The sequence below is a fragment of the Manis pentadactyla genome, chromosome 15 (genome assembly GCF_030020395.1).
Source record: "Manis pentadactyla isolate mManPen7 chromosome 15, mManPen7.hap1, whole genome shotgun sequence".
Lineage (NCBI taxonomy): Eukaryota > Metazoa > Chordata > Mammalia > Pholidota > Manidae > Manis > Manis pentadactyla.
The window spans coordinates 81,998,858-82,025,292 of NC_080033.1; the positions used below are offsets into that span (position 1 = coordinate 81,998,858).

General features: G+C 53.7%; 1 protein-coding gene across 4 annotated transcripts in view; it reads left to right on the forward strand.

Annotated features, from left to right (window-relative positions):
- The window catches only part of BANP (BTG3 associated nuclear protein), a 98,844-nt gene that overhangs the window by 38,416 nt on the left and 33,993 nt on the right, over positions 1-26,435 (forward strand). For 3 of the 4 annotated variants that reach the window (XM_036924209.2, XM_036924207.2, XM_036924208.2), the window contains 3 exons: positions 5,334-5,450; positions 6,983-7,158; positions 18,580-18,819. In XM_036924209.2, coding sequence (XP_036780104.2) covers positions 5,334-5,450; positions 6,983-7,158; positions 18,580-18,819 — 533 coding nt within the window. Of the gene's footprint in view, positions 1-40; positions 210-5,333; positions 5,451-6,982; positions 7,159-18,579; positions 18,820-26,435 lie in introns of those variants that run through there. The other variant, XM_036924214.2, reaches the window with a different exon arrangement.

Here is a 26,435-nt window from a genome sequence, read left to right on the forward strand (position 1 = left end):
AGCCAAGGGGCGGGGAGCTGGCATTGTCAGAGAGGTGCAGGCACTTCTTGGGCTGCCGCAAAGTCGTTTCCTGAGTTGGGCGGAGGTCGAGCCCATGCTGCACGTGCAGCCAGGAAGGTGTTTGCCGTGGCGCCAGGGGAGCTGAAGGTGCTTTGCTCTGAATCCCTCACAATGCAGCGACCAGAATACCAAAGGCCTTACCCCGCAGGGTGAGCTCTAACAGGACCTGCAGTGGGTCCGTTCTGACTGACTGCTGGCAGGAAGTATGAGAGACGCTTGGTTTCCAGCACAGGCGCTGTCTCCTGTGAGTGGGGGTACTTGGGGCACATTCTCACCCTTTCTAAGCATCGCTTTATCGGTGAAGTGGGAGTGAGAGCAGCAAGCTGGTGGTGCTGCGAGTGCGTGTGAGTAAGGCTCGGTGCTCCTGGGCCCTCCACGGTCCGGTGAGGTTTAAGGAATAGTGATAATAACGCTTGCCATTCTCCGGACGTCTGGCGTCAGCCAGGCCCATGCTGGTGAGCCCCCAGCATGCCAGGTCAGCATCGGTTTGGTGTCCCCCAGAATCCCAGCAGGTGGCAGCACGTGAGGCCGGCTGCTGGGCTCTGGGTTTGCAGGGTTCTGTTCTGCTCAGGCCTCTAACTTGGAGCGTGTTATCGAGCAGCGTGAGACCAAGGCATCTAGAGGCAAAGCCAGGGGATTGGACTCAGTTGTGAGGGTCACTCCAGCTCATTCGTGCCCTAAATAGCCCTGGCTGCGTCCTGCGTATTCATCTGGGTAGTTGGACACATCGTTGAACAAAACAGCAAAAAGGCTCCTGTGCAGGGCTGACCAAGTGGCCCATAAGCTGTGGTACGTGAGCGGTGTTGTGCGTCAGTGCTGGGGGGAGACAGCAAGCGGAGCAGCCTGTGCCTCTTCACACAGTGGTATGTGTATCTCTGCAGTTTTGTCCTTGTTTTAAACCAGGGCCCCCCTCCCATCTGAATCACCTTGGGGAATTATTTTTTAAAGGTTCCAGATTAGGGATGTGCCTTAGCTTCCCCAGAAAGTTTCGATGTTCAACAAGTAGTAGGTTGTGAACCCATTTCTTTAATTATGGTTAAAAATGTTGGCTCTGCCACCTGAGGCCTTTTGCTCCACCTGACCTTGCCGCTTACTAGCTGTGTGTGCCCTGCCAGCCTGGCGGCGAAGGCCTGTGGTGCGCCACTGCGCCTGGGAATTGGCCGGACCTGGGGCAGTCCTGCCACTGCTGGAGTGGCGGGGGTGTCCCTCGCTCACCCGTGGCAGGTCACTCGGCTGTGCCATTGGGCATAATTTACTTCTGAATGATACCAAATTCAGGCAAGAATATTCAGCTTCTGAATTAGCATAATCTGATAATTAAAACAGGACAGTTTATGGGTCAAGCCATTTCCCTTTTCCTTAATTTTGGTCAAGTGTTTATGTAACAGGAATTTAAAAAACAAACAGAAACATGCAGTTCTAGGTAAAGGTATAGGTAATGATTTAAGATTGCAAAAGAATGAATTGAACGCATAAGAAAAGTGTTTCAAAGGCACAGTGACCGAGGGATAGATAAACTGATGGGTGGAACAGAATAGAGGGCCCAGGAACAGACTCACAGAATAGTGCCCAGCTGATTTTTGGACACAGGTACAGAAGTGGTTTGATGAGGAGGGACAGCCTTTTGGCAAATGGTGCTGGGGCACTCGGACATCCACAGGCCAGATAAGAGAAGTGAACCTCAATGTAAGCCTCATGCATTGAACAAAAATTAATGGGCCATAGAACAAAAAAATGGATCATAAATTTAAATGTAAAATGTTAAACTGTCAGACTTTTGGATGAAAACCTTTGGGACCTGGGATAAGGCACAGACTTCTCAGTCTTCATCCCCAAAGCACCATCCATGGAAAAAAGGCAAATTCAAAACCTTATGCTCCGTGCAAGGCCTGTTGGGTGGATGAACACAGGTTAGAGACCAGGAGAAAATGTTTGCAAACCTCGTGTCTGACGAAGGACTAGTGTCTATAACAAAAAACTCTCAAAACTCAGCAGTGAAAAAGCAGGCAGTCTAGTGAGAACATGAGTAGATATTTTACCAGAGGAGATTTGGATGGTGAAGAAGCTAAGATGCTCAGCACCGTTAGGCCCCATCAGCAGAGCCCACACCAGGGTGAGAGAGTGTGCCCTGCATCAAATGGCGAAATCAAAGCAGCTGCACGTGCGGACGTGGAGAAACGAGCTCTCGTCCACTGCTGCTGGGGATGGGAGAGGTGGTGCAGCTGCTCTGGAAGATGGTTTGGTAGTTTCTTATAAAGATGAACGTGTACCTGCACCTGGACCCACAGGTGAGCACCGGATGCTAGGAGATCTGAAAGACGTGGCGTCCCTGGACCGTACTGTTCCAGGATCGTTGTCCCGTGCTGGATATTGTACTCCAGGTTAGACAGGATGTCACCACTGGGGACTTCTTTTGTAACTTCCTATAGACCTAGAATTTTTTCAAAGAAGACCCAGTAGGAGATGCGAGAGAGACAGAGTGAGCCAGTGCCCCTATAAGGGATTTATTCTATGAAGTTGGCTCACAGAGTGGTTGGGGCAGCCAAGAACTTTGAACTCAGGGGCAGCTGGGCAGGAAGGGGAGGTGACAGTCAGCTGGCAGCAGCTGTTCGGAGCTTCCGAGACCAGGAAGGCTCAGCCTCCTGTAAGGGGCTCACCTGATCAGGCCAGGCCCGCTCAGGATAATCTCCCTTTTGGTCAACGTCAGCCAGGTAGGACTTTTAGAATCTGCAGAATCCATTCACAGCAGACCCAGACTCGTAAGTGGGGACCGCGCTTCAGCCCAGGCAGGACACTACCCCATATCAGCCCTCAGGTGGTGACCTCAGTCTCCTTAATGCAGTGTGGATGTACCATGATTTTTGAAAACTGATAAATATTCTTTAGTACAATTGAGGTTGATGTAAATTGCATTAGCTGAAAGGGTGTAATTTCTGGCATATTGTGATATGATATTTAAAAACTCTTCTGGTTTATTTAAATGTCTCCGTTATAATCCAAACACCATCTTCCATTTCCCATACGTGAGCTTTAACAGGCAGATTTCACCTTGTTCCTTTTGCGTTTTGAACCTTGACTCCCATTTCATTTCCCTCACCAAAGTCTATCCCATCAGCCAGGCTGTTGTCCTCTTTTGCCACATAAATATGGATATAAATTTAAGCTGAGAAATTTGTTTTCTGTAGTCATAAGGTCTCATGGATTAAAAAGCACTTCTGGATTTCGTTCTCATTATAACTGTTAAGTATACAGTTGAGCAAAGTAACATGTGGGTATCCTGGTTCATAATTAATTCTCAACCATCTTGTATTGTGGATGTGTTCTTGAGATGGATGGGGTTTCTGGAATCCATGGATAATTATGACTTATTGCTTAAAATGAGGCAGGGCTCAGTATTGGTTCTGTTTTTGTTTTTAGCTTTCCTAGTTTTAAGGGCTGAGAAACTCTGTTCACATAAATATGTGGGAGAAGAAGGAAGTTTCTCAGGTTGTGTGGCCCACAATCCCAGTGATCTATCGTTATTTTTAACGATCTATGGGCTGAAAACTATGTCCTTTGTCAGCTTTGTTGAAAGCAAAGAACCGTAAACCAGAAACTCGCTGCAGAGCTTGGGGCCGGTCAGCAGAGGCCTGAGCCTCTCACACCCGCCTGGCGTTTCCACCTGGTGCCTGCTCCAGGGCTTGCACATTCCCGGAGGCACATGTACCTCAGCATGATTAGAGGGGGAGACAATTGTCTTTTAGGTGGGCAGAGGCCCTGTGAAAGGGGACACACACGTTGGCCAGAGGCGCTCTCTCATGGAATCATTTTTGTGAAATGGAACATTCTGGAAGGTGAGGATCTGGAAGTTGCTTTGCCGAAAGCCACCCACATCCAGGAAACCTTGGGAACCTTGGGGTACCTCTAGGGCTGCATTTACTCCAGCTTGCCTCAGAACGTTATTTCCTTGATCTTAAGAATTTAGGGGAAAAGGTATATTTGGTCAAACAGCTTTGTCAGATGGTGGCGTGGATGAACTTTATTTCCCGCAGGAGTCCTCAGACCTTCATGTACTAAGGTGTGTTGTGAGTTTCCGCTAGGGAGCTGTTAACTGTTGTCCTCTCTGCACAATCCAGCTCATTTGGTTTCTCGGGAACGAGGGATGGGAGTATGTGTGTGTGGAGCCTGGAGGCACACTGGTGTCCGCGGAGCACACTTTGGGGGACACCAGACACTTACAAACCATGCTGTCTCCTGTTTGGACGTATGAGAAGATGAAGCCCGCAAACCTGTATATGGCCACAGCACCATGCCAGAGGTCACTTGGGTTCTTGTGATGCCTGACCTGTGGACAGGTCGTCAGGATTTGGCGTGTCACCTCAGGTGCCACCAAGGAGCAAGGAAAAGAATGGGGAAGATACTACCTCAGAGTGACATGCGGTTGGCGATGCTCCTCTTTAGAGAAAGGCCTGTGGTCCTGCAGTTCACTTGGGTGTGAAATGAGGCCATTTGTGCCCTTGGTTTTGGGAGGGGGCGTTTAATAGCCATGTGGCTGTGACACTGGCTGGATTTTCAGGTGTGTTTTTGGTTCTGTGAAATCTTCTCATGTAAAAGCACTGCTTTCCCCGGGCTTCGTTTTTGGAGAGTGAAACTGAAGGATGCCATTTTCCTCGGGTAATAATTCTGTGAGTTTAAGGGCTCGTTTTTGCATTCCACCACAAAAACATGCTGGCGTCTGCTGTGGTGTGCACCCTAAGGCTGGAAGAGCCGTGGCTGGAGGCCCCAGTGAGTGTGTGTGGTGGTGAGCCGAGGCTGCCCTGCACCAGGGTCTGGGGCCCCGCCGGTGTTGCGGCCCCTCTGTTGTGTCTGCCGTCCTTCCAGCACTGACATTTTGAAATGAGGTCGATGAGTATAGCGTCGTGAAAGCCCCTGCTTGCCTGCAGGGGTTCACTGGGGCGGCCTGAGGAAAAGACCAAGCTGTTTTCATGCAGGCATGCCGCTTTGGTACCCTTGCCTGTGCGTGATGGCTGGTGATGTCTGCTCTGTGCCCTCTAAGAGTGTAAATGCTCTTAGCCAGCCTTACTGAGAACCAGCAGTGAGAAAATTTAAACTATTGAATCCCCACCTCCCGTTTATTCTTGGCCAGTGCAAAGTGTACGTTACTTAAGCACGATCCCTGCCTGGGCACAGCCCCCAGTGCGGGTCATCGGGAGCTGACTGTTGAATTGCTCTTGTACTCTCACAATGAATGTTGCTGTTTTAAGGTCTTTTTCTTTGTGATTCTTGTTCCCTAGCGTCGTCCCCCAGACTACAGTAATACTCAACAATGACCGGCAGAACGCCATTGTAGCCAAGATGGACGACCCCTTGAGCAGCAGGGCACCGGATTCCCTGGAAAATATCATTAGCAAGTCAGTGGCCACCGCACCAGCCCACCTTTCCCTGCCACCACCACTGTGATGAGTCCCCTCGAGGACAAGTCAGCGTTCCTAGCCGGGCAAGCCTGTCGTGGTCCTCCCGCGCTCAAGCGGCAGGCACGGCCACGGCTCTGCAGTGGGGAGGGCATCCCCCCGGTGCCTGGTCCTGCTGGCCCAGCCGGGCCAGGGCCAGAGGTGCAGGGACGGGCGGCTGCCGGGGCTGCTGCGCCATCGGGAGAGGGCATGGCGTGTTCACAGCAGTCGCAGAGCTCTCCTTTGCTCACCGTGTGCTCATGCCTGTCTGTCCGTCCAGCAGTGTGTCAGGGCAACAGATGTCCCTCTTCTAAGTTTGCTAAGTGATGGAGGCCAGTAGAGGCAGTGGCTTTTTTTCTCACACCTATTTTTTGAGCCATTTTGGGACATTTCTTGGTCAGAAGCGGGGGCCTGGGCATAGCTGTTCCCAGCAGCCCGCCCTGAGAGGGCCGTTGCGCATTTTCTTTCTGGTCCCTGTCATCATGAAGTTCTGTTGGCCTTGCCGCTCAGCCTCTTGCTGACCGCTCCTCCCCCGGCCACGTGGGCTTCCTTTGTGGGGGCGTGGTCCCTGCTCTGGTCGCTGTGGAGCAGTGAAGCCAGGGGCTGGGTGCTCCGAGGCCAAGGCCGACCGGCTGGAGGAGGAGCAGGGCCAGGCCTGCTTCTGAGTAGCCTGGGTGGAGGTCAGCGTCACCTGAGCATTTGGGAGCAAGGTCAGCGCGGGCAGGCCTCTGCGGGAACCAGTCCGGGAGGTGCAGCTCCCTTGCCCGGCAAGGCCAGGATATGGAACGTGTTTTGTCTTTGTAAATTGCAAATGCTGCCTAGCCCCTTTCTCAGTGCTGAGCGGCCCACCTGAGGGGAGGTGGGGGAGTCATCACAGGTGGGAGGCAAGTAGCGCTTTGCCCCCGGGTCTTCGTTTTGTGAGTACTTTTTGGAGCTGGGTGTGTCCTGCTTTTCTGGGGGTATGAGGATCCCCTGTGGTGAGAATATTCTCCGGGGAGATTGTTGACTTGCTCTTCAAACAACCCCCTTCAGTGGTTTTTGCCCCTGGGAACAACTGGGAGTGTTAACTGCATTCTCAGAGGCCAGGCATCCGTAGACCGTCTGCGGGTGGAGCCTGTTGGCTCGGGAAGTCTCCAGGCTCCCTTTCTCTAGCTCAGTCTGTCCCTTGATGTGGCCCTAAAAGGTGCTCTTGCTTGGATGCCAGCGCCGTGCAGGCTCCCTGCTATCAGAGGGCGGCATTCTGGGCCTGAGTCACAGGGCGCTGTGCCTCTACTTTGTGGCACAAACTCCTGGGGATGGTTTCCGCGCACCCCAGACTGTTGGCTGCCCTGGTGACGGTAGTGAGCGCTGCGTGGGGGACATGTGGCCCGCTGGCCCGTGCACGGGTGGGGGTGCCGCTGGGTGCAGGAGGGCACCCTGCAGGGCTTAGCGCGGGGCTCTGTTGCCTGCTCGTGTTGCCCTCAACATGGGCTGTCTTTCTGTTTCCTGCTCAGCGCGGTCCCCGGGCGTCGGCAGAACACCATCGTGGTGAAGGTGCCGGGCCAGGAGGACGGCCACAACGAGGATGGGGAGAGCGGGTCCGAGGCCAGTGACTCCGTCTCCAGCTGCGGCCAGTCGGGGAGTCAGAACATCGGAAGCAACGTCACGCTCATCACCCTGAACTCGGAAGGTGCGCCCACGAGCTTTTCCTCGCCTTTGCCTGGACGGCAGTGGGTATAGTTCAGTTTTGTTTGGTTTTTGCTTTTTAGAAGTGATGCACATGTTCCCCAACTTAGAACTTTTCAACTTCATGATGGTATGAAAACGATACTTATTCAGTAGAAACTGTGCTTGGAATTGCCAACTTGATCCTTTCATGGGCTGGTGAGATGTGGTCCCAGCCTGTCTCCTGCTGGTGGGGGTGGCAGCGAGCTGTGGCTCCCGGCAAGCTACGCAATCGCCAGGGCACAGCGGTACACTGACGAGCCCTCTGTAGCCAGACAAGCACCTGCTTGTCGCTTCCAGTGCCATGTTCACACTCCCTGGGATATTCCCCTCCCTGTTAACAAGGAGGTTTCTCGGGTGGCGGTGTCCTGCTTGCAGGCTGGTGCAAGTGCTCAGGCACGTGTGAGGCAGACCGGGCTGGCTGCGGTGTTCCGCGGGTTGGGACTGCCCAGAGCATTCTTGACGTGGGGGGGTTCATGAGAGGTAACCCCATCGTAAGTTGAGGAAGATCTGCATGTTTTTTGTTTTTAAAAAGTGATAGAAAAAAGTGAAAATGACCTGGAATTCCATGTCCCAAAATCAGTGAGTCTTCTGGGCTGTTTCTGTGTTAACATGCACACTCTACTTATGATTTTGTAGCTTTTTTCTATTGTGTAGTAGAAATCTTTCCACATTACTGATATCCATGATTGTTTTCAGTCAGTCTCGGTTAATCAAGTCATGGAGGCTTTCTAGTGACAGGCGGTTAACTAGCAGTCCGCTCACCTTCTCGGGTGACAGGTCTGATGAGGGCCAACCCACCTCCAGCTGACTGCATGTTCAAGGCGGGTCCACGCCACAGGCTGCCCTGCTCCTCCAACTGAGATTTAGAGGGCACAGCGTGGCCGTCAGCCTTTGAGGGACCCTGTTCCATCCACATTGGGGTTTCTGTCCTCCCTTCCTCTCTCCTGCCAGGTTCCGGGGTGCAAAAGGGTTGTGTGGCTGGCCGGGTATGCTTTTCAGAGGATTCATGCCCTTTGACACCTCTGTCATGCTTTGTCAGGGGGCTAACTTGTTCTTCCTAAATTTCATACAGCACAGAGAGCATGGAGAGGGTGCAGACGAGTGGGCATTGTGTTACAGGGTGCTAAAGCCTGTAATTCGTTTACTAGTAAGACCTTACAAGGTTTTTCTGCTTCTGCATCTGAATGAAGATATTCCTATTAGCAAGACTTGTTAGAATATTTGAAAAGTTGAAAACAATGTTTTTCTCAAAGTTTTGTTGACTTCTACAGAAATTGCTAGGATTGGGATGGCAGAGTAGGGTGTGAAGAGAAAATTAGGGACAATCTTCTTTTTTAAAAAACTGAGCTCTCCTTCACCCACTGTGAGAAGGAGCCTGTTAAAGCATATGTCTTGGTGTTGTGCAGCCGTCACCACCATCTAATCTAGGGCAGTGCCTTCCCCGGAAGGGCACCCTGTAGCAGTCATGCGCCATGCCCCTCCACAGCCCCTGGCGGTCACTAGCCTGCTTTCTGTCTCTGTGGAATCCCCCGTCGTGGGTATGTCCTCCAAACAGCTTCATTCAGTGTCATCCACATTGTGATGGGCATTAGGACTCAATTCCTTTTTTGCAGCTGCGTAACTCTCCACCTCATGGATAGACCACATTTTGTTCTCCTGTTCATCTGTGATGATTGTGAGCATTTGTATGTAGGCTAGTGTGTGGGCATGGGTGTTCATTTCTTTTGGGCACACAGGTATCTGGGAGTGGAATTGCTGTGTCAGGGCAGCTCATTATTTTGCACATGAAGTTGATGGAAAGAGAGTGCTCTGTCTTCATCCTCACGGGCACTGCCCAGAGACTGCGTTTGCTGTGGGCGCCGGCGGCGCTCCTTGTTCTCACTCTCTCCGTGGGGGTTTTGGGTAGATGCCCATACGGGTCTGGCTTCCCACTTTGGGCCTGACTGGCTTGGTTTCAAGTGTATTGGCTAAGGAATATACACCCTTGATAGTTCTGGGAGAGTCTGGGGTTATCATAACAACAATTTCTTCTTTTTTGTTCATATTTCTTAATGTGGTATGATTAATGTGAAATTTATTTCACTGGGGAAGCCACAGACTGGCACTAAAATGAGCATACAAAAACGAATCAGACTTTGAGCTTATTAGTGTTATTAACATCTATAAGAAAAAATATAGGTTTTCTTTGTATCTGAGGTCAAGTTCTTTACCTATGAAATGATACTTTGTGTAAAGCTTTCTTGTTTAACAGCTAAGATTTTGAGCAAAGTTTTAAAATTGATTATTTCCATCAAATATGAACTTGTCATACAATGCAGGTTGTTCGGATTGCGGCAAATTAGAGAAATTTCTCTCATTTAAAATTTTACTTTATCTTGAAGAAGTTAGGACTCAGGACCATTCCATCAGGAGAAACCATTTTGTGACACATCTGTCCCTCTGACACCGCCCTTGGGAATGTCTCTTGGCAGTGTCGTGTTAGGAGAATGTCGTAGTCCGCAGGGTGGTGTGTAGACAATAGGAGGCCAGCGGGCTTGCCTTTAAGTGATTGTTTTGTGTCTAAATGTGGGGAAAAGAGCTGATCCATTTAATGTCTCTGATGTCTGATTTACTGCTGACCTGTGGTGTGACATCGGCCGTTAAGCATTTCTGTGGGATTTAGGAACGCCCTGAGACTTGGACCAGCTATGCCCCTGCCTTGTCCTCCCCCGGATAGAGCAGCGGCCCCCCAGGAATATCAGGTGGGTTGGCCTGGGTCAGAGGGCATTGTTAATGGGCAGGGTGCTAAGGGCCTGGGTCGGCCTTGGACGGAGTCATTTTAGTTCCTGGTAAGAGCCCAGAGCAGCAAGTGCACAGGTCGTTCTCATCTTCTTATAAAGGTTTAAATGCCTTTAGTTTAAGAAACTACAGGCTTCAGAACGGCTGTTTCTTAAGAATTCCAAATGGTCTGCAGGAGTCGCCCTGAATCTGGAGTTGCTTGGTCACCCTGCCGAGGGCCGTCTCGTTCTCCCAGCCTTGGGCACGGACTGCGTGCCGCCGCGGCCCGCGCTCCCTGAGTCAGACGGCAGTGTGCGCCGTCGGGAGCTGCGCACGGCGGGCTCGGTTCTTATCCCTGGCCCCTCTTCCCCTCGGCAGTTTCGGTCTTTGGTAATTAGTGAACGTGTGTAGGGGGGAACATCCAAAGGTTAAGCTGGCTGGCAAGTCAGAAACAAGTGAGCAACAATGGACCAAAAACGGGGTCTGTTCATTAATGGAGGGACTTAGTCATATCTTCAAGGGTTTAAATTCCTGCTGTTTATGCATCTGATAGTTCTTACAAAACTTAACTAATCCTACAGGGAAGATGTTGGGTACTTAATTGTAATGGGGACGATTTACTTCAGTTGCAATTGAATTATTGTCAGAAATCAGCCCTGTGAATTTTCCAAAGCCCAGCAATAAAATGACTTGTATGGCAAATATCTGATGTGCTCAGCGGGGGCAGTGGAATTAAGTGTGGGAGAAGCAGTTGATTTGGGAGAGGTGGTCAGTCACAGCAGTGGGAAGCTGAGACCCATTCTCTGAGCTGTTAATGGTGACAGGGGCCATGAACTAAGGTGAACACAAAACATCAGTCTTATGTATGTACAGAAGGAAAGTTAGCCAAAAACATTTCTGAGAATTTACGTACATAAACTATTTGTTACATAAATTCTTCATGAGCGTAACAACATTAAAAGACGTTTTATTGGTGGTTATAAGTTGACTCCTAATAAGGGAATAAGGGTAGGATTATAGACAAATTAATGACCAAAATAAAACCAAGTTATAAAGACGAGCTAGTGTAAGATTGCTGGGGCCTGTGTGCCTAACTGTGCGTGTGTGTCTCCTGTGGGGAACACTTCAGCGCTTCTTGGGGAGCTGCAGAGGGGGCCGCGTGTGACACTGATGTGGACTCCCTGTCCATGCCAGCGGCCCCCTCTCCTTCCCGTCAAAGGACTGAGGCATCCGCCGTGGCTGAGCTGTGCCAAGCAGGCTGTGACTCGTGCGGAGGGAGCTCGCCTGTCCGTCCTTGGCAGCGTGGCCCTGGCCTCTGGCCAGGTCACCCTGGCCCCTCAGGCAGCAGTATGGCTGTGTGGTTTCCCTGCCCATGGTGGTGGGGAAAAAAGTGGCTCTGGTGCCAAAGATACTTTGTGTTTAACTTCTCCCTTATGTCATTATCCTGTATGTAACGCATCTTCTGGAGTTGCCAGTTCAAGAACCCCAAACGATGACTCTGTTTGTAACTTAAGGACGTCACATCCCTCCCAAATAAGGAGGGGTGTTTGGGCTAAAGGTACAAAGTGAGTCCGTTTTTGTGGGTTGGTCAGAGGGGTGGAGTGTCCCAGATGCTCACTTGGGGCGTTACACGGGCCTGAGGTCACAGTTAGAACGTGGGCACCTTAGTTTATAAGGGCTCAGAACTTGGAGCCCAGTTCTCAGCATCGTGTGTGCGTGACCCAGCACGGGGCGGGCCAGCCCACCAAGGAAGGTTTGGGAGTGTCTCGGTCAGCCTGTTTCAGGGCTGTTCTCCAGGAGCAGGCGAGCGCACGGCCCCTCCCCAGCCTGCGGGCCCCACCCGGTACCCTCTGTCAGTTTTAGAAGCGGCCTTTCCTGGCTGCACCTTTTGCCTCCACAGGTTCATGTCTGCTGCGGGCTTGTTGGCTTAGGAGAGGGCTCAGGTGGAGGTGGTGTTTGTGCTGAATTGTGCAGAGGCAGTTGGGGCACCGTGAGCCAGGGTCCTGGGGAAGCATGTGCACCGCCCCAGGAGCAGCCCAGGGGCTCCTGAACCTGTCACTGAGCTTACAGTTGGAAAGGCAGTGCGGCGGTCGGCTGAGTTCGTTCTGGCTCATCTGATCAGCTGAGTGGCTCCTCCATCTCACAGGGGAGATCTCTTGTGTGAAATCCCCACAGTGCTTGTGATGTCCCTGCCGTCCCTTCTGACATCAGGAGAAAGCTCTGCTTTGCCAGGGCTCCCATGATCATTAGGTCAGACCCTCCCGAGAACTGCCCCCACCTTAAGGTCAACTGATCACTGGCTGTAATGATGTCTGTGGGGCCCTTGAGCCACATGGCATCATCACAGAGTGGACGTCTCGGGGCCGCCTTAGAATCCTGCCTGCCAGGCAGCAGGTTTGCTGGCTGTCATCAGCACGAGCACGGTGTTGCCGCCTGAGGCTCTCCTGGAGCAGGCCTCTGCCTCACAGCCCTGACCCCTCTGGGGACGTGATGGGGGGCGGGGAGCAGAAGAAGCTGAACGCCACACTGACTGCGCCTTTTCTGCCTGCATGTCGTCTCTGCGTGTGGGACGCCGTGTGCCCTTTCCTCCGGCCCTGAGGAGTCTCCAGGGAGCCAGCTTGGCTCTCTCCATCCCTTCTGCTGGTGGACACAGTGGACACTGAGCCTATAGGGATGTTTCACAGAAGGACGAGGTCATGGTCCTGACTCTGACGAGATGGTTGGCTGTGGAGAAGGACTGTGCACGTGAGCCCGCCGCCCACCGCCTCCAGAGGAGCAGAGGTTGGGAGGCCACAGGCCACCAGGGTCATGACAGGTCTCCCCTCTGCCTGGATGGGGGTCAGCCGCCAGGGCGTCACGGTGCCTGTCAGAGAGCTCACGGCCATGCACGGGCTCTCCTCCAGGAACGGCCGAGTAGTGTCTTCACTGTAAGAAATGTTTGAGTGTTACTGGTCGAGTCTTTGTGGTAGGGCTGTAGCTCTAGGACATTCCACTCAAAGAACAGAGTAAATCAAAGCAGCGCCCTCACGCCAGAAAAGCATTTTACAAGAAAATGACAGAATGTACCATTTCTAAATGGAAACCTCAGTGATGGTAATTTGGAGAATGCTAATTTTATGGGTTCTGCAATCTCAAATTCTGTTTCACATGATTATAAACTCCTGATTGCATAGAAAGGCTGATCTCAAGGGAGGCCGCCTGGCTTTCACAACTGTCCTCTCGGTTCAGGACGCACCGTATCTTTCCCATCTCCTTTACTCTTTCTGGCCCCCTTACCCACTCCAAGTATTCACGAATACCCACTGATATGTGGTAGGGAGGATGACTGGTTTGAGGGGTCTGTATATGACATCTTGGAAGTTGAGCTTGTAGATGGCCACCGTTGACATGTGACAAATGTAACTTTGCATAAATAAAAATATCCCCCAGAAGCCTGGACTACCCCAACATGTGGATATTTATGGGACAGGCAGTTCTAAGCAGCACCAGAATGCTCATGCTTCTCCTAGGGTGGAGGACACGCATTATGTGCAGTTGTAGGTAACCCACATCCCGGCTCTGGACACACGCGGAGCCACAGTGTGTGTGTATAGTAAAGTGGCCTGAAGCTGCCAGGATGCCGACTTTGGGCTTCCTGTCCTGCAAGTCCTGTGTGGATTTATGCCACATTACCATTCCTGTTTGGTGCCATTTCTTCCATTTTATGCAGCATGTTGCTTCTGAAATTCATAAGCAGTTTGGGCAGGCCCTCACAAATGCCAGTTTTTGTTACAGATGGAAAATAACTTGATAGCAACTCGTGCCCATGCATCTGTCCTCTGCAGACCTGGGGATAGCAGAGGGTGCGCTTGAGGAACCAGATGGGCATGAAGGTTGTTGTGCTGTGGAACTGGCACCATGGTCTGAATCTTCAGACAGACCCAGAGCCTTTAGTGAGCCCTTCTGGTTTGTTCACTCCCTTGGGTGGGGTCGCCTCGTGGCCACAGACCACTGAACATGTGCAGTCTGAGTAGCAGCTAATGCAAGGCCATCTTCTCAGGCAGCTCCCAGTGAGGGCCTGTGGGCAGCACGGAGCACAGGCAGCTCGAGGGTGCCCGGTGCGTCTAGGCCCTGCTCGCTGGACGTGGGTCCTTGCTCCCGCCGCCACCCCGCCGACCCTCCTGTCCATCAGAGCTGCCGACACCATGGGGCACCATGACCTGGAGATGTTTCTCCTGGCTGGCAGGAGGGATGCAGCGAGCAGGACCACGTTGTCTTAGGGAGGAACCAAGGCTGGGGGACAAGCTTTTGGAACACTGGCCACCTTCTCGACTGGCAGCCTGGCCTCTGAGGTGGTGCGCAGTGGATGTGCAGTGCCACTGTCTGCAGACTCAGGCTTGCTGTTCGCTTTGAGGAGTGACAACACATCGGAGTCAGGCCAGCTCAGTTGCCGTGCCTCCTCAGCAGCGGGCCCTGAGCTGCAGTAACACGGGGGGTGCGCCTAGCACGAGGCATCCTGGCAGGGAGGCCGGGGCATGGCTGAGCGGTCCACAACCACACTGGCTGGTGCCGTTGGAAGGTGTAGGTTATGATCTGGGGGCAGCAGGTGTTGAAAGGAAGCAGGACACCCAGTGGCTTCCACTTGACAGTGGTAAGAATGTGGCCCTCCTGTTCACTGGAGTGCCTTCTGCTGTTCATCCCACTCTCCAGTACTGAGAGGCTCCGAACAAGGGTCTGCGTCCTGGCCTGGTTAATGGTGAGGAAGCTCAGGTGACTGCCGAAGGCTTTTCACCATAATAGGTTTTTCAGAAGTGCCAGCTAATTTCACTGGCAATTTAATGATTGTAAGAGAAAGCAGGTTTATTTTTCTTGTATGGTTTTTAAATAAAGCTATTAGATTCTTTCTATTGTTTCAGATGCCAAAACCAACCAAGCTATTTTGGTAAAATAAATAAATCCTTTTTGAATTGTCAAAAGGGAAATTTCTTAAACTTCTCAAATACTTACATAGGCAGGTGTTCATCTTGTTTTCTGCTTAAAGGACATGTTTTCTTGTCGCTGGCGAGAAGCTGGGGTGCAGACTGGGTTCTGGCTCCGGAGCTGGGCCAGCAGGTGAGCTGCGTGGCTCAGTGAGACACACACCTGGGATCCTGTCTTGTTGCCGGAAAAGTGGGGCGCAGCCATCTCCCAAGCGTGCCTGGGGGTGACGGCGGAGCCTGGGGCCTCCCCCCCGCTGCCCCGTTCCCACACAGCGATTTTCCACTTCTGCTGTCAGAGTTGCTGCCCCCTGGTCTCTTGTCCATGGCGCTCAGATGTGTTGCTCCAGAGATGACCACTCATTGCCGAGGAAGGCCACGGCCTCTTCCAGGGTGTCGGTGTCACACGTGGCGGCAGCTGGGCGGTGGAGCAGCGCCCCTGCCTGGTTGGCTCAGGGTACTGCTGTCCTCCCTGTGGGCTCACACAGGTGCTAAGCAGGCCCTCACAAGTGCCAGGGTCCTCCTGTCCAGTTGTTTATGTGTGGAGATGCTCGGCGTCACGAGACACCACCTTCCATGTGGCCGTGTCCCCAGTTAAAAGAGCCTCAGTGCTTCGGCGCAGGAAGGTCTGTGCTCATGCCCCTGCCGTGGGAGTGAGTGCCCGCGGGCCCACCTGGCCTGCTCCATAGCCCCCAGGCGGCCACCCGCGTCCCAGCACCCCCAGCCCCACTGGCCCTCAGCACAGATTGGGTGGCTCCCCCCGTCAGTCCTCTGTCCTCACCGGCCTCTGCCCTTCCCGCTCCCGCTCCCGCTCCATTCACTTGCCCTCCTCCCTTCCTCCCCCTTCCCCCTACTGACTTCATGGCATGACTGCTGCAGGAGGAGGGCTGTCCTTCTGCTCCTTCTGTGTGGTTCTGGGTTCACTAGGGTAGATGTCCTGAGCATTAGACCGAGTGCCGGGCGTGGAGCTGCTCATTATTTGTAGATGAACATATAACTATCTAGCAGTTGGGGAGTTTGGGGCATTCCAGCTGTGACCTTGAGATAACCCCTCTGGGAGACCCAGCCCACCCAGGTTTAGAACACACGTCCGTTTGTTTTACTGTGTACAGGCTGAGTACAGTGGTAGCTGACTGACATTCAGAAACATGCAACTGTCTGAGCACATGCTTATGGCCGCCCCTCTAAACCGTCCATGATTTTGAGAAATGAGACTCCGACTCATCTCTTACTCTCTGTTCTGAAAATCAGGTTTGTGATTAGCTTTCTGGTCTTAGCTGAAGCCAGGGGTCCCGCCTCAACCGCCCTGAGCCGTCTTCTGGCTGCCAGTCGTCCCCCAGCGGCAGCGCGGTCGCCTGATGGGGCTGCCGAGTCCGGTGTTCGTGGAGATCTCGTGACCCGGGAGCTCTGCTGGGAGAGGCGGGCTGTGAAGGCAGCATGTGTGTGAGTCACGGACGGGCTGGCCGCTCGGTTTTCTGCTCTGCCCCCCACCTCTGGCCCAGTGCCTGGTGGGGACGCCTGGTGTGCACAGAGGCCGGATGTAAATATCGGGACGTTTGGAAGCACGGCTGCCGAGAACTCCTGAGGCGGTGATGCTGTGGTGTGGCAGTGCCCGGGCCTGGCGCCCCTCCAGCTGGGCCTGGCAGAGGGCGCTGTCGCCTTGTCCCATCAGCAGTCCCCGCGCTGGCATCTCTGCATGGAGCCCTCTCACACCCTCACTCGCTTCTGCACCTGGTTTGGAAGAGATTGTTTGGAAAGCTGCCAAGTTTCCAAGCAAAATTGATGGTTCTCTTAGTTTGTGGTCCTAAGTGGAGTTTCCTTCTTCCAGAGGCTGAGGCTTTTCCGAGTTGATGTTTGTTTGACAGTCACTAAGCCCCTTCTCGCATGGAGCCCTGGTTCAGTCCTGCAGCAGCCTGGGACGCTGTTCCGCAGAAGGAATCTGTGCTGATAGAAGCCACCCCGTCGCTGAGGGTCTAGCTCAGAGGTCCACAGCTGGCCAGGGGCCTGTCGGCGCCTCCTGATGTCCCCCCTTATCCTGGAGGGGCTGGGGAGGCACCCAGGCAAACTGGGGAGTCCCACCTGCTGGAGCTCCTTCTCCTCTGGCCACCCCGCTGCCCTCCCCGTCTGCGCCAGCATCGCATCTGTCCCATGATCACTGACCTTGTTGAAGGCAGAAAAGGGGGGGCCCCTGAGCTCTGGTCCCTTTACCTTTGGGGTGCCAGAGTCTGCAGCACGTGGTGGTTCCTGGTGTGCAGGCGAGGACTGGACTTGCTCGCACAGGAGGCCAGTGACAAGCTGGCTGCTCCCTCCCTCAGCTCTGCTGCTGGCCCATTCCAGAGCCCCGTATCCACAGCTTTCTCCTTGTGGGAAGTGGCCAGGAGGTGAGAGGTCAGACTGGGCAGCTGGACAAGGCAGCTGGCCTGGGTGTGAGGTGGCCCCGAAGATCTGAATCTGAAGGGAGCCGGGTGCGTTAGCACCACGTGTAGTGTACCTGTTTCCGGACCTGTTCAAGAACATGGGTCTGCTGGTGTCAGAGGTCAAGCACAAGCAGAGCGTTGCAGTGGTTGGGGCACTCAGATCCCTCGCAGATGCAGGCCTTGGGGTTTTCTTTCTGTTATTAGTAACCTCTGCGATCTTAAAGTCACAGACGGTGCATTCCACAGAGCTAAGGACGGCATATTGCAGGGAAGGAAATTTGGCCATGAGGAAAGGAAAAAGGGATGGAGGTGCCCTGAGCAGGAGGTGATCTGTAGACGTCCAGGGTCAATGATGAGGGGCAAAGGAGGGAGGCCGGGAGAGAGGCTCACACAGCAGGACGGGCCTCCTGGAGGGGCTCATTGGTGGGCAGAGGTGCGTGGGGGACAGTGGGCACACCCCCTGGGCCCTTTGTCCACCTGAGCTGGCTGGCTGCTGCCTTGGCAGTGCCAGGCAGCAGCTGGTGTCACTGAGATGACTGGTCTCATAGGACGTGCCTGCTTCCAAATGGCTTCTCATAGCAGCTGGAGGCAGAGGCCTGAGCCCTCAGCGGTAGGGCCGTGCAGGGTTCTCACTGTCCCCGGGCAGGTGGGCTGTGGTGGCCACGGTCAGAACCTGGGGAGCGTGGTCGGTGGGTGGCGTCCCTCCAAGTCCCTGACACTGGCACTCTGAGACTGCTCTAGTGTGCTGCCCCCAAGGAGTCGGGGCAAAGCTGAAGAAAGGAAGCACAATTTTTGCAAGTTCTTTTTAAAGCTTTTTACCCCTGCTGGCATTGTAAAGAGAATCCGGTGTTTGAGGCTAGAGTTCGTTTGATGTGGAATCCAGACACATGGGCCTGCGTGTGGGGTCCGGGTGCATCCTCGGCCAGCCGTCATTAGACTCGGGAGAGCAATGTGCAGATCGCAGAAACGCCTGTGGTGCTTGTACTCTGTGTTTCTGCCTGGCTGACCCAGGGAGGCTGGCCCTGTGGGAGCCGGTCTGGGGGTCTGGGCAGCACCAATCGGTGACCCTTCTGCCTGCCTCCCTGGTGGCCCCTCTTGGAGCAGTGTGTCCGTTCTGCTGGGAGACATGTGCGCCCACACCACTGTCCTGTGGCTGTGGCTGTGCACCAGCCTGGCCCTGAGGCTTTTCCTGCGGGTATGCGCTGGGCGCTGCGGAGCGCACAACCTCTCTGAGGCTGCCCTTCTGTCTTTCAGAGGACTACCCCAATGGCACGTGGCTGGGGGACGAGAACAACCCCGAGATGCGGGTGCGCTGTGCCATCATCCCCTCTGACATGCTGCACATCAGCACCAACTGCCGCACCGCGGAGAAGATGGCGCTCACGCTGCTGGACTACCTCTTCCACCGGGAGGTGCAGGCTGTGTCCAACCTCTCGGGCCAGGGCAAGCACGGCAAGAAGCAGCTCGACCCCCTCACCATCTACGGGATCCGCTGTGAGTGCAGCACGCTGCCTGCTCCCCGGCTCGCCTCCCTTGGCCCCTGGGGTTGTGGGAAGGTGGCTCCGAGGTGGCATTTTATCCCAGTTCCTGAGGGTCATGGGACGGTGGGCCCCAGCTGCTCTTGTGGAGGTGGGAGGGGCAGAGCCGGAGCCGTCCCTGGCCTCCACTGACCACGGCGCTCTCCTGGGCCCTGGTGGCCTGAGTGGGTCTCTTCTGGCCTCTCCCTTTCAGAGGGGGCTGTGGGCTGACGTCCCTGATGGTAGCCAGGCGCTGTCGTGACACTGACCCTAACACCCAGCGTAGCCTGCACAGGGTCCCTGTCTCTGCAGTGGCCCTGGCCCCCTTCAGTGATCACTGTCCGCATTGGCGAGCTCTTCAGGGGTGCCAGGGTGCCCACATCCTTCTCGGCAGTGCCCGCTGGCTTGGCGTTAGGGTTGGGGTCAGCTTTCTGCCACTCCTGTCTGATCTCCTGGTGTGTCTGTCTCAGACCCTGAGAATCATTTTGAGTAGCTTCTGGAGAAACTGTACGTGTAACCAGCTGACCCCCTCAGGTTGGGAGAAAGCTGTTCACACATGAAGAGAGCTTGGCAGGGTCAGCAGACTTTCCTAATGGCCACACTGCCCATGTGGTGGGCTTTGCGGGCTGTAGGGTCTCTGGGAGCTACTCAGCTTGGGAAGCAGCCACAGACAAATGTCAGTGAGCAGGTGTGGCTGTGTCCCACAAAACCTTACTTTCAAAAGCAGGCAGTGGCTGCTGAATGGCTGCCAGGCTTTGCCCTGGGACACGATGCCAGCTGGCACTCTCCTGGGGCAGTGGGCACCGCTCAGGTCTGTGGCATGGCACATGATGCGCCTGCACCTTTAGAACATGGTTTGCTTGTTGACAGGCTGCTGTGGCCTATAGTGCCACGTGCCATGGGGACGTGGAGGTGAACAGGAAGTGTACCTGATTGCCAAGCATGCATTCAGATGTAGCTGCACGGCCGTGAGCCTGGAAGCTGTTGCAGGGAGCTTGCCAACCCTCATGTGGGAGCAGGAAGCCCTCATGGGGAGCGAGGCTTGTGGGGAGGCTCCATGAGCAGCTGGGTTCAGCCTGGCGCTCTGTGGGCACAGTGGCCTCTGGGTAGCGGGGCCACCAGGACATGAGGCTGGAGGGTATTGCCTCTGGTTCGGAGAGGTGCCTCGGGGTGTCAGTCCAAGTGTGGACTTGCTGGGTGTGGGTGTGAGGTGCAGATTGTCAGGCAGAGTCATGGAGAACATCTGGGCAGGTGGTGGAAAGCCAGCCGGCATGGCAGTGCTCAGGGCAGAAGCACATGGTGCTGGGTGCAGGTACTCCTGCCCAGGGATTCCGGGTGGTGTGGCTGCACCACGGTCTTGTTTCCTGGTGGGCGAGATGTTCACCCGCCTGTGTCTCCTCATCCGGGAAATGCTGCCACCTTGCCGGGGTGCCGGGAGGGACGGGAGCAGGCTGCCCTGGTGCCTGCCCCTTAGCAAGGGCTCAGCAAGGGAGCAGTCCCTTGTGCCCTGGCCCTGCAGGTGTCAGGGCATGTCCCCCAGGACAGGCGAGGTTGCTGGCTGGGTTCACAGCACCCGGGCACTGCAGCACTGGTGCCACTGGGCCTGCCTTCCCGGGCTTCTGGGCTGAGCCCCTTGAGGTGGTGGCCTGCTGGTGCTGCGGCTCTACCAGAAATCCCTCCGGTCGTGAGCTCCTGTGGGATGGAGGAGCCTGGGGCCCCTGAGATGCACAGTTAGTGCTCGTTTGAAACAGCTCTGGGGAGGGTCTGGGGCAGGGCTGACCTTTAGGGAGGCTGTAAAAGGATGGTGCCTCGGCAGGCTGAGCGTTGGGAGGCCCAGGGTTTGGCAGTGGAGGCAGAGGGGGCGGGCAGATTCCAGGGATTGTGGAAACATGAGCAGGGCTTGGCTTGACCAGTTTGGGAGGTCACTGTTATCACTGTGTGCTGTGGGAGATTGCCCGTTTTCTGTGTAACGGATGACTGATTTACTGTCCTAAGCAGAATAGTCATGTTTACAGTGAAGCCAAGTGGCGGGGGCCTGTGTTCTGGCAGGAGACAGGCTGGGCTGCATGAAGTCTCGTGGAGGGTGTGCGAGGGCAGCCTGTGCCCAGGAGGAGGCGGGTGAGGGTGGTGTGTCTGGGGCTGGCCGGCAGCTGTGCAGGCAGCTGCCTTGTGTAAGCGGCCGAAGTTGCTCCCCACATGGCTTGACAATTCCTTTTTCAGGCAGGGGAAACCTAGGGTGTCCTTAAAATAGAGGGATTCCTGACCCAGGGAGTGCACACTTGCTATCATTGTCATACATAGTTCACAAAGAATGAAGTAGCACTTAAAAAGAGGCACTCAGAAAATTGGACAGCATGTCCACCCGGGTCCTCAGGAGTGGTGGGGCGTGCTGGGGTCCCCCTCGCCAGCATCTGCTGAAGGCGCTGTCCAGAGAGCGGGCCAGGAGTCCGGTAGAGGGGACAGATTGGGCGTGTCACAGCCCCTATCCTGGAGCTGCATGGGCTGTGAGCCATGGCACCTCCGTCTGCCCCGTGCCCAGCGTTTGCAGCTTCTGAGCATATAGGAAGTGCTGGCCCTGGCCTGGGCGAGCGGCAGTCCTGGCAAGCGGGGTGCCTGTGGGTGATGCCACGCTGTTCTCCCACGGGCGGCTGCCATGTCCTTGCTTCACCAAGGCCGTCAGGTGAGTCCACGGCGTCCCTGAGAACCACAGGGCTGTCACAGGTGTTCGGAGGGACAGGTGGTCCACACCTTCATTTGGAAGGGGGGTACCTGGCCCAGGGGCCTGCAGGCGGGGAGGAGGGGCTGGGCTGGCTGCGCACGCAGCTGCCTGACAGCTCTCTTCCCAGCACCGGTTGCTCAGAGCCCGTGCTAGCCGGCGCATGGGCATGGCTGGGCAGCGCCTTGGGTACACAGTTTGAGTCAGGACTGAGGGACACACACGTGGCTTCGGGCCAGTCCCCGGCCCTCGTGTGCTGGGTGGGGTAGCAATGAGGGCCCGCTCTCTGCCCTCTCTCAGGCCCCTTATGTTGCGTCTGGAATGGAATCCGGGAGAGATGGTGCCTGGGAGCCTTGCTTCTTGCCCTGCCGCCACTGTGGTGGTCGCTTCTGCCGTCGGTGAGGCTGTTTGCAGTGTGCAGCCTTCTCTGGGTTCAAATTCAGGTGGAATTTTGCATGTTAAAAGTTTTTGTTGACTTTTTCTCCCCTTGGCTCAGCTTGATTCGTATTGCCGATTGTCACTCAAAAAACAGAGCAGTACATGCTGAAGTTACTCTACAAGAAGATATGTCAAAGAAATAATCAATCTTCCCATGTTTTCTGCCGCATGCTACTTCTATAGCTTTTCTTCTTCCTTCCTAATTATAACCCTTAAATAGAATTCATGCCTCATATCGAATTTACCGAGTATCATAAGTCCTCCAAGTAGTAATAGATACCTCAAGACAAATGCTGGGCATAGAAGCCACAGGGCATAAATATGCAAAGAAGTAAAAAGCTAACCTTTTCAAACAATAAGGCTTCTCTCTCACTTACCAACTTTACATTTCCCTGTATGGCCCCGGAAGATGACTGGTTAGCCAGAGACGGGTAAGATTCCTCAAGGGAGGAACAACCTAAGACAGGCACAGTCGCAGGGGGGCCATCAGGTGAGAAATTGGGGATCAACAGAGGTGAGGCTTAGAACCTCACCCCCCCAGTTCTGAGAGAAATCTTCTGCATACGTGGATGTTTTATTGCCCTGGTCTAGCTTGGATTAACACATAGTCTACAGGCACACACCTGATCATCTACATTTGCTCTCTTACAACACTAAACTATGTTTTCTACCTTTATCTTGCATCTACCTACCACTTCAGCATTTTATTAAAAATAATAATAATAAAGAGAGAAGTGTGGTATCCACATATAAATCAAGTATAAAAATCAAATGAATATTCATATTTGAACTGACTGTTTATAGTTCATAATGCATGAGCAAAACCAAAAGTTTCTGTGATGACTGCCCTTGTACTGTTCACCATGTAACTTATTCACTATGTAAGAATTTGTTCTCCATGTAAGAACTTGTTTGTTATGCCTCAGAAGATTGGAGACTGACGAAAATTAGGCTTGGGGTGGATTAATGATTGTGCATTGAGCATTGATTCCCCTATACAGAATTTTGTTGTTGTTAACAACCATTTGATCAATAAATATGAGAGATGCCCTCACAAAAAAAAAAAAAAAGTACACACTTCCAATTGTAAAATAAATAAGTAACTGGGATGTAATGTATAGCATAAGGAATATAGTCAAAATATTGTAACAACTTTGTATTGTGATAGCTGGTGGCTAGAATTATCATGTATATAAATGTTGAATCACTGTGTTGTACACCTGAAACTAATGTAATACTGTGTGTCAACTACCCTTCAATAAAAAATAATTATCTACAAAAAAAGAAAAAAAGAAAAAAAAAAACCAGAGCAGAACAAACGTATGAGGGGGTCGGACGGCTGAGTACTCAGCTCGAGTGGCGGTGCACGTGGCTGGTGGTCTCTGCCTTTTCCAGCAGATGCCCCGTCTCCACCGTCCTATGGCTGTCTCCCCCACATCTCTCCTCCTCTCCTCTCGTCCTTCAAGGACACCAGTCATACCTGCCTAGGGCTGTGCTCTGGGGCGACCTCGTTGTGACTTAATCTGCAGAGACCCCGTGTCCAAGGTCACGTCCTGAGGTCTGGGAGGGACGTGCATTCCGGGGGACACTTCACAGTACTCTGGGCCTGGGCTCTTTACAACACGGCTGTCGGCTGCTCCATCTCACAGCTCCTTGCGGGGCTTGCTGTGTGCCTGGAGGGTGGTTGGGTGCCAGTTGGAGCAGAGAGCTGGGAGGAGGCTGGGTCGGAGGGGGTGGCGGTGAGGAGCGGGACAGTGGGCTGGCTCATGGGTCGCCTGGACGCCACGCCTTGGGGGGCTCTCCTCACAAACCGAGGGGCACGGTCACTCTGCCGTGCCTCTCATCGGGTAGGATGCCCTGCTGGGACGCTGGACACGTGGGGCGCGGGGCCGGCCTGCTGTGTGGCGGGGCAGCCCAGGGGAAGCTCCCGCTGGGGGGCTGGGCTTGTGCTGTTTCTGAGGCCGTCACACCAGGTCAGCTGTGGTCTTAAGAAATACCTGCGGGCGCTCAGTTTCCCTATTCTCCCTCCCCTTGAGCTCAAGATTACATCAGCATCAATAGTGTTCTTCATTTTTTTGTAACTGATAAGCCCTGTGCCTGCCACCCCACAAGGACGTGAGGTCACGAGCTCTGTTCATTTATTCCGTCTGTTCCTTTTTCCCACAGTGTATCTCAGTGCCTCTGTGGGGCTTGTTATTGGAGAGCTAGGGATCTGGTTTTATGGTTTGAATCACCAGTGTCAGTGATGGGTGCTCTGGAAAGTGGGAAGGCAGTTAATAGTGACTGGACCCCTTTCAGATCTTGAGGGGTATCCAGACAGCTTGCCAGGCAAGCAGACAGGAGCCAGCTCCTAGGGGCTCTTTCTGGGGTGGCCGAGAAGATCCCCCTGAAGACATCGAGAGGGCTGAGGGCTTGCCTTCCGGGTGGGATGAGCTGTGTAGCTCCCTGGGGCCCCGTGTGCTAGCAGTGTCCCATATCCCGAAGCTGCCTTACCCGTGCTGTGTCTGCTGCACCAGGCAGCCAGGGCGGCAGTTTGGCTGCGGGAAGTCGCGAGAGCAGAGGCGTGCGGCGTGACACGGCGTGCTTGGCTGCTGAGGTCTCCTGGTGTCCCTGGCTTGCTCTCGAGTGCAGTGGAGGAACAGTGAGGCACTCCTGGGTTCATGTGACCATTTCTCCTCTGCTTGGGTAGGCGCCACGAGACCTGAATTATAAGGCTGGTTTTCACTCCTAACCGATAATTCATGTGGACCTGAAGTGAGGATGATGACAGTCTGTTTCACGAGGTTTTCTCACGAGCATTGAATAACTTGAGATAAAGTAAAATCTCAACGAGTGTGAAAAGCCAGTTAAATTCAAGTGGTCTTTTTTATCATTGTAAGAGTTTTCCTCTGCTGTGTGTTAAGCTGCAGTTGCTCAGTGCTGTCAGCAAAGATGAAGATACTTCTGGAAGAGTCCGAGCAGCAGCCGTAGTCCGCGCCGAGCCGTCAGGGCAGCTGACGCCTGACCCTGCGCCCACTCTGCACAGCCCACCAGGCACCATCCAGCCGCCGTCCTTGCCCACGGCTCCTTCTGGGCGCAGGCCTTGCTGACTGGTGCCCCTCTCCTGGCAGCCGTCAGGGTGGCATTTGCCATCCAGTTGAGTCACTGTTGGAGGGAATTATATAATGTGATGTCTTAGGAGAATTGAAAAATGGATCATGTAGAACTATATGAATGTGCATTTTTCCTTCAAAGGATGGAAGCCAAGTTTTGAACTGGCAAATTAGTTTTTACAAAGCTGACTTTAAAGGTTAATGTTTCTGCTCATTCCTTACGTTTATACACCCATGTGTGATTTTATATATTCTTTTCCATTACTAATAACTTTTTAAAGTGTGAAATCTCACTGATCCCGTTAGAGGCATTTGGAGGGTGTTCCCTTGAGGCAGCGGTGCCAGGAGAGCGTGAGGGCGGGTGCTGGGCGGGGGGCCCTTTGCTGTAGCCCCTCCCCAGGAAGGCATCGCATCCTGTGAGGGTCTAACCCCCCCACCTTGGAGGTGACAGCCGTGGCTGGGCTCTCCTGTACCTGCGGCCGGGGGCGGACTCTCCTGCAGCCGTGCAGCTACAGTTCCGGTAGTCAGGTTCTTCTGTCATGACCGTCGCTATTTGAGTTCTCCGGAGACCGTGGTCACAGCCGGGCTCAGTCAGGGAAGCTGGTGACCGTGCACCTGAAGCCAGACGCGGCTGGTGGCGGTCCTCCAGGAGACACTGAGTGATGGCTGATTGTTTCAGAGATGAACTGAGAGGCAGAGTGCAGACACGCTGCCTCCTGTGTGTGTCTCCTTTTGTGCCACGGATCACGCCATGCTGCAGAAATGGCCCTTGGCTACTTTTCCTTCTGATTCGATACATCACCCCCTCCTTGCTCCACATGCTTTTTTTTTACAGAGTGCAGAAATTTTGGTTGTCATTACATTTTGCGTCAAAGATGTCTTAAGCACATGCTCATAGAAAAAGTCATCAAGTGTCCTTCCAGACAAGAGAGACTTTCGATGCTTAATCAGTACTTGAGAAAAACACTTCGTTTTGAGTATTTGTAGTATTTTGGTCTTGACAGGAGCAGATTTTAAGGATTGGGCGTCATTTTAACTCTAAGTTGATGGTCCAAACTCAGTGTTCTTAGTCATCAAAACAAGAAGTTTCTCAGCTTAATCTTTTTTAAATTTCTGAATTTTGCCCATTTATTTTCCTACTAATCAGTGAAGTCCAGCCGGCTAGAGAGGTTGGCCTGTGGAAGAGCCTTTCTGCGGCCCCCACGCTTATGACCACTACTTTCTATTAACTCAGCACAGAGAAGAGGTGATGTGGGGTGCACGGGGCTGGCAGGGGGTCTCCCTCTGCCACTTGCTCCTCAGAGGCCCCCCCAATTTCAGCTTCCTCATTGTCGATGCCATTCAGTC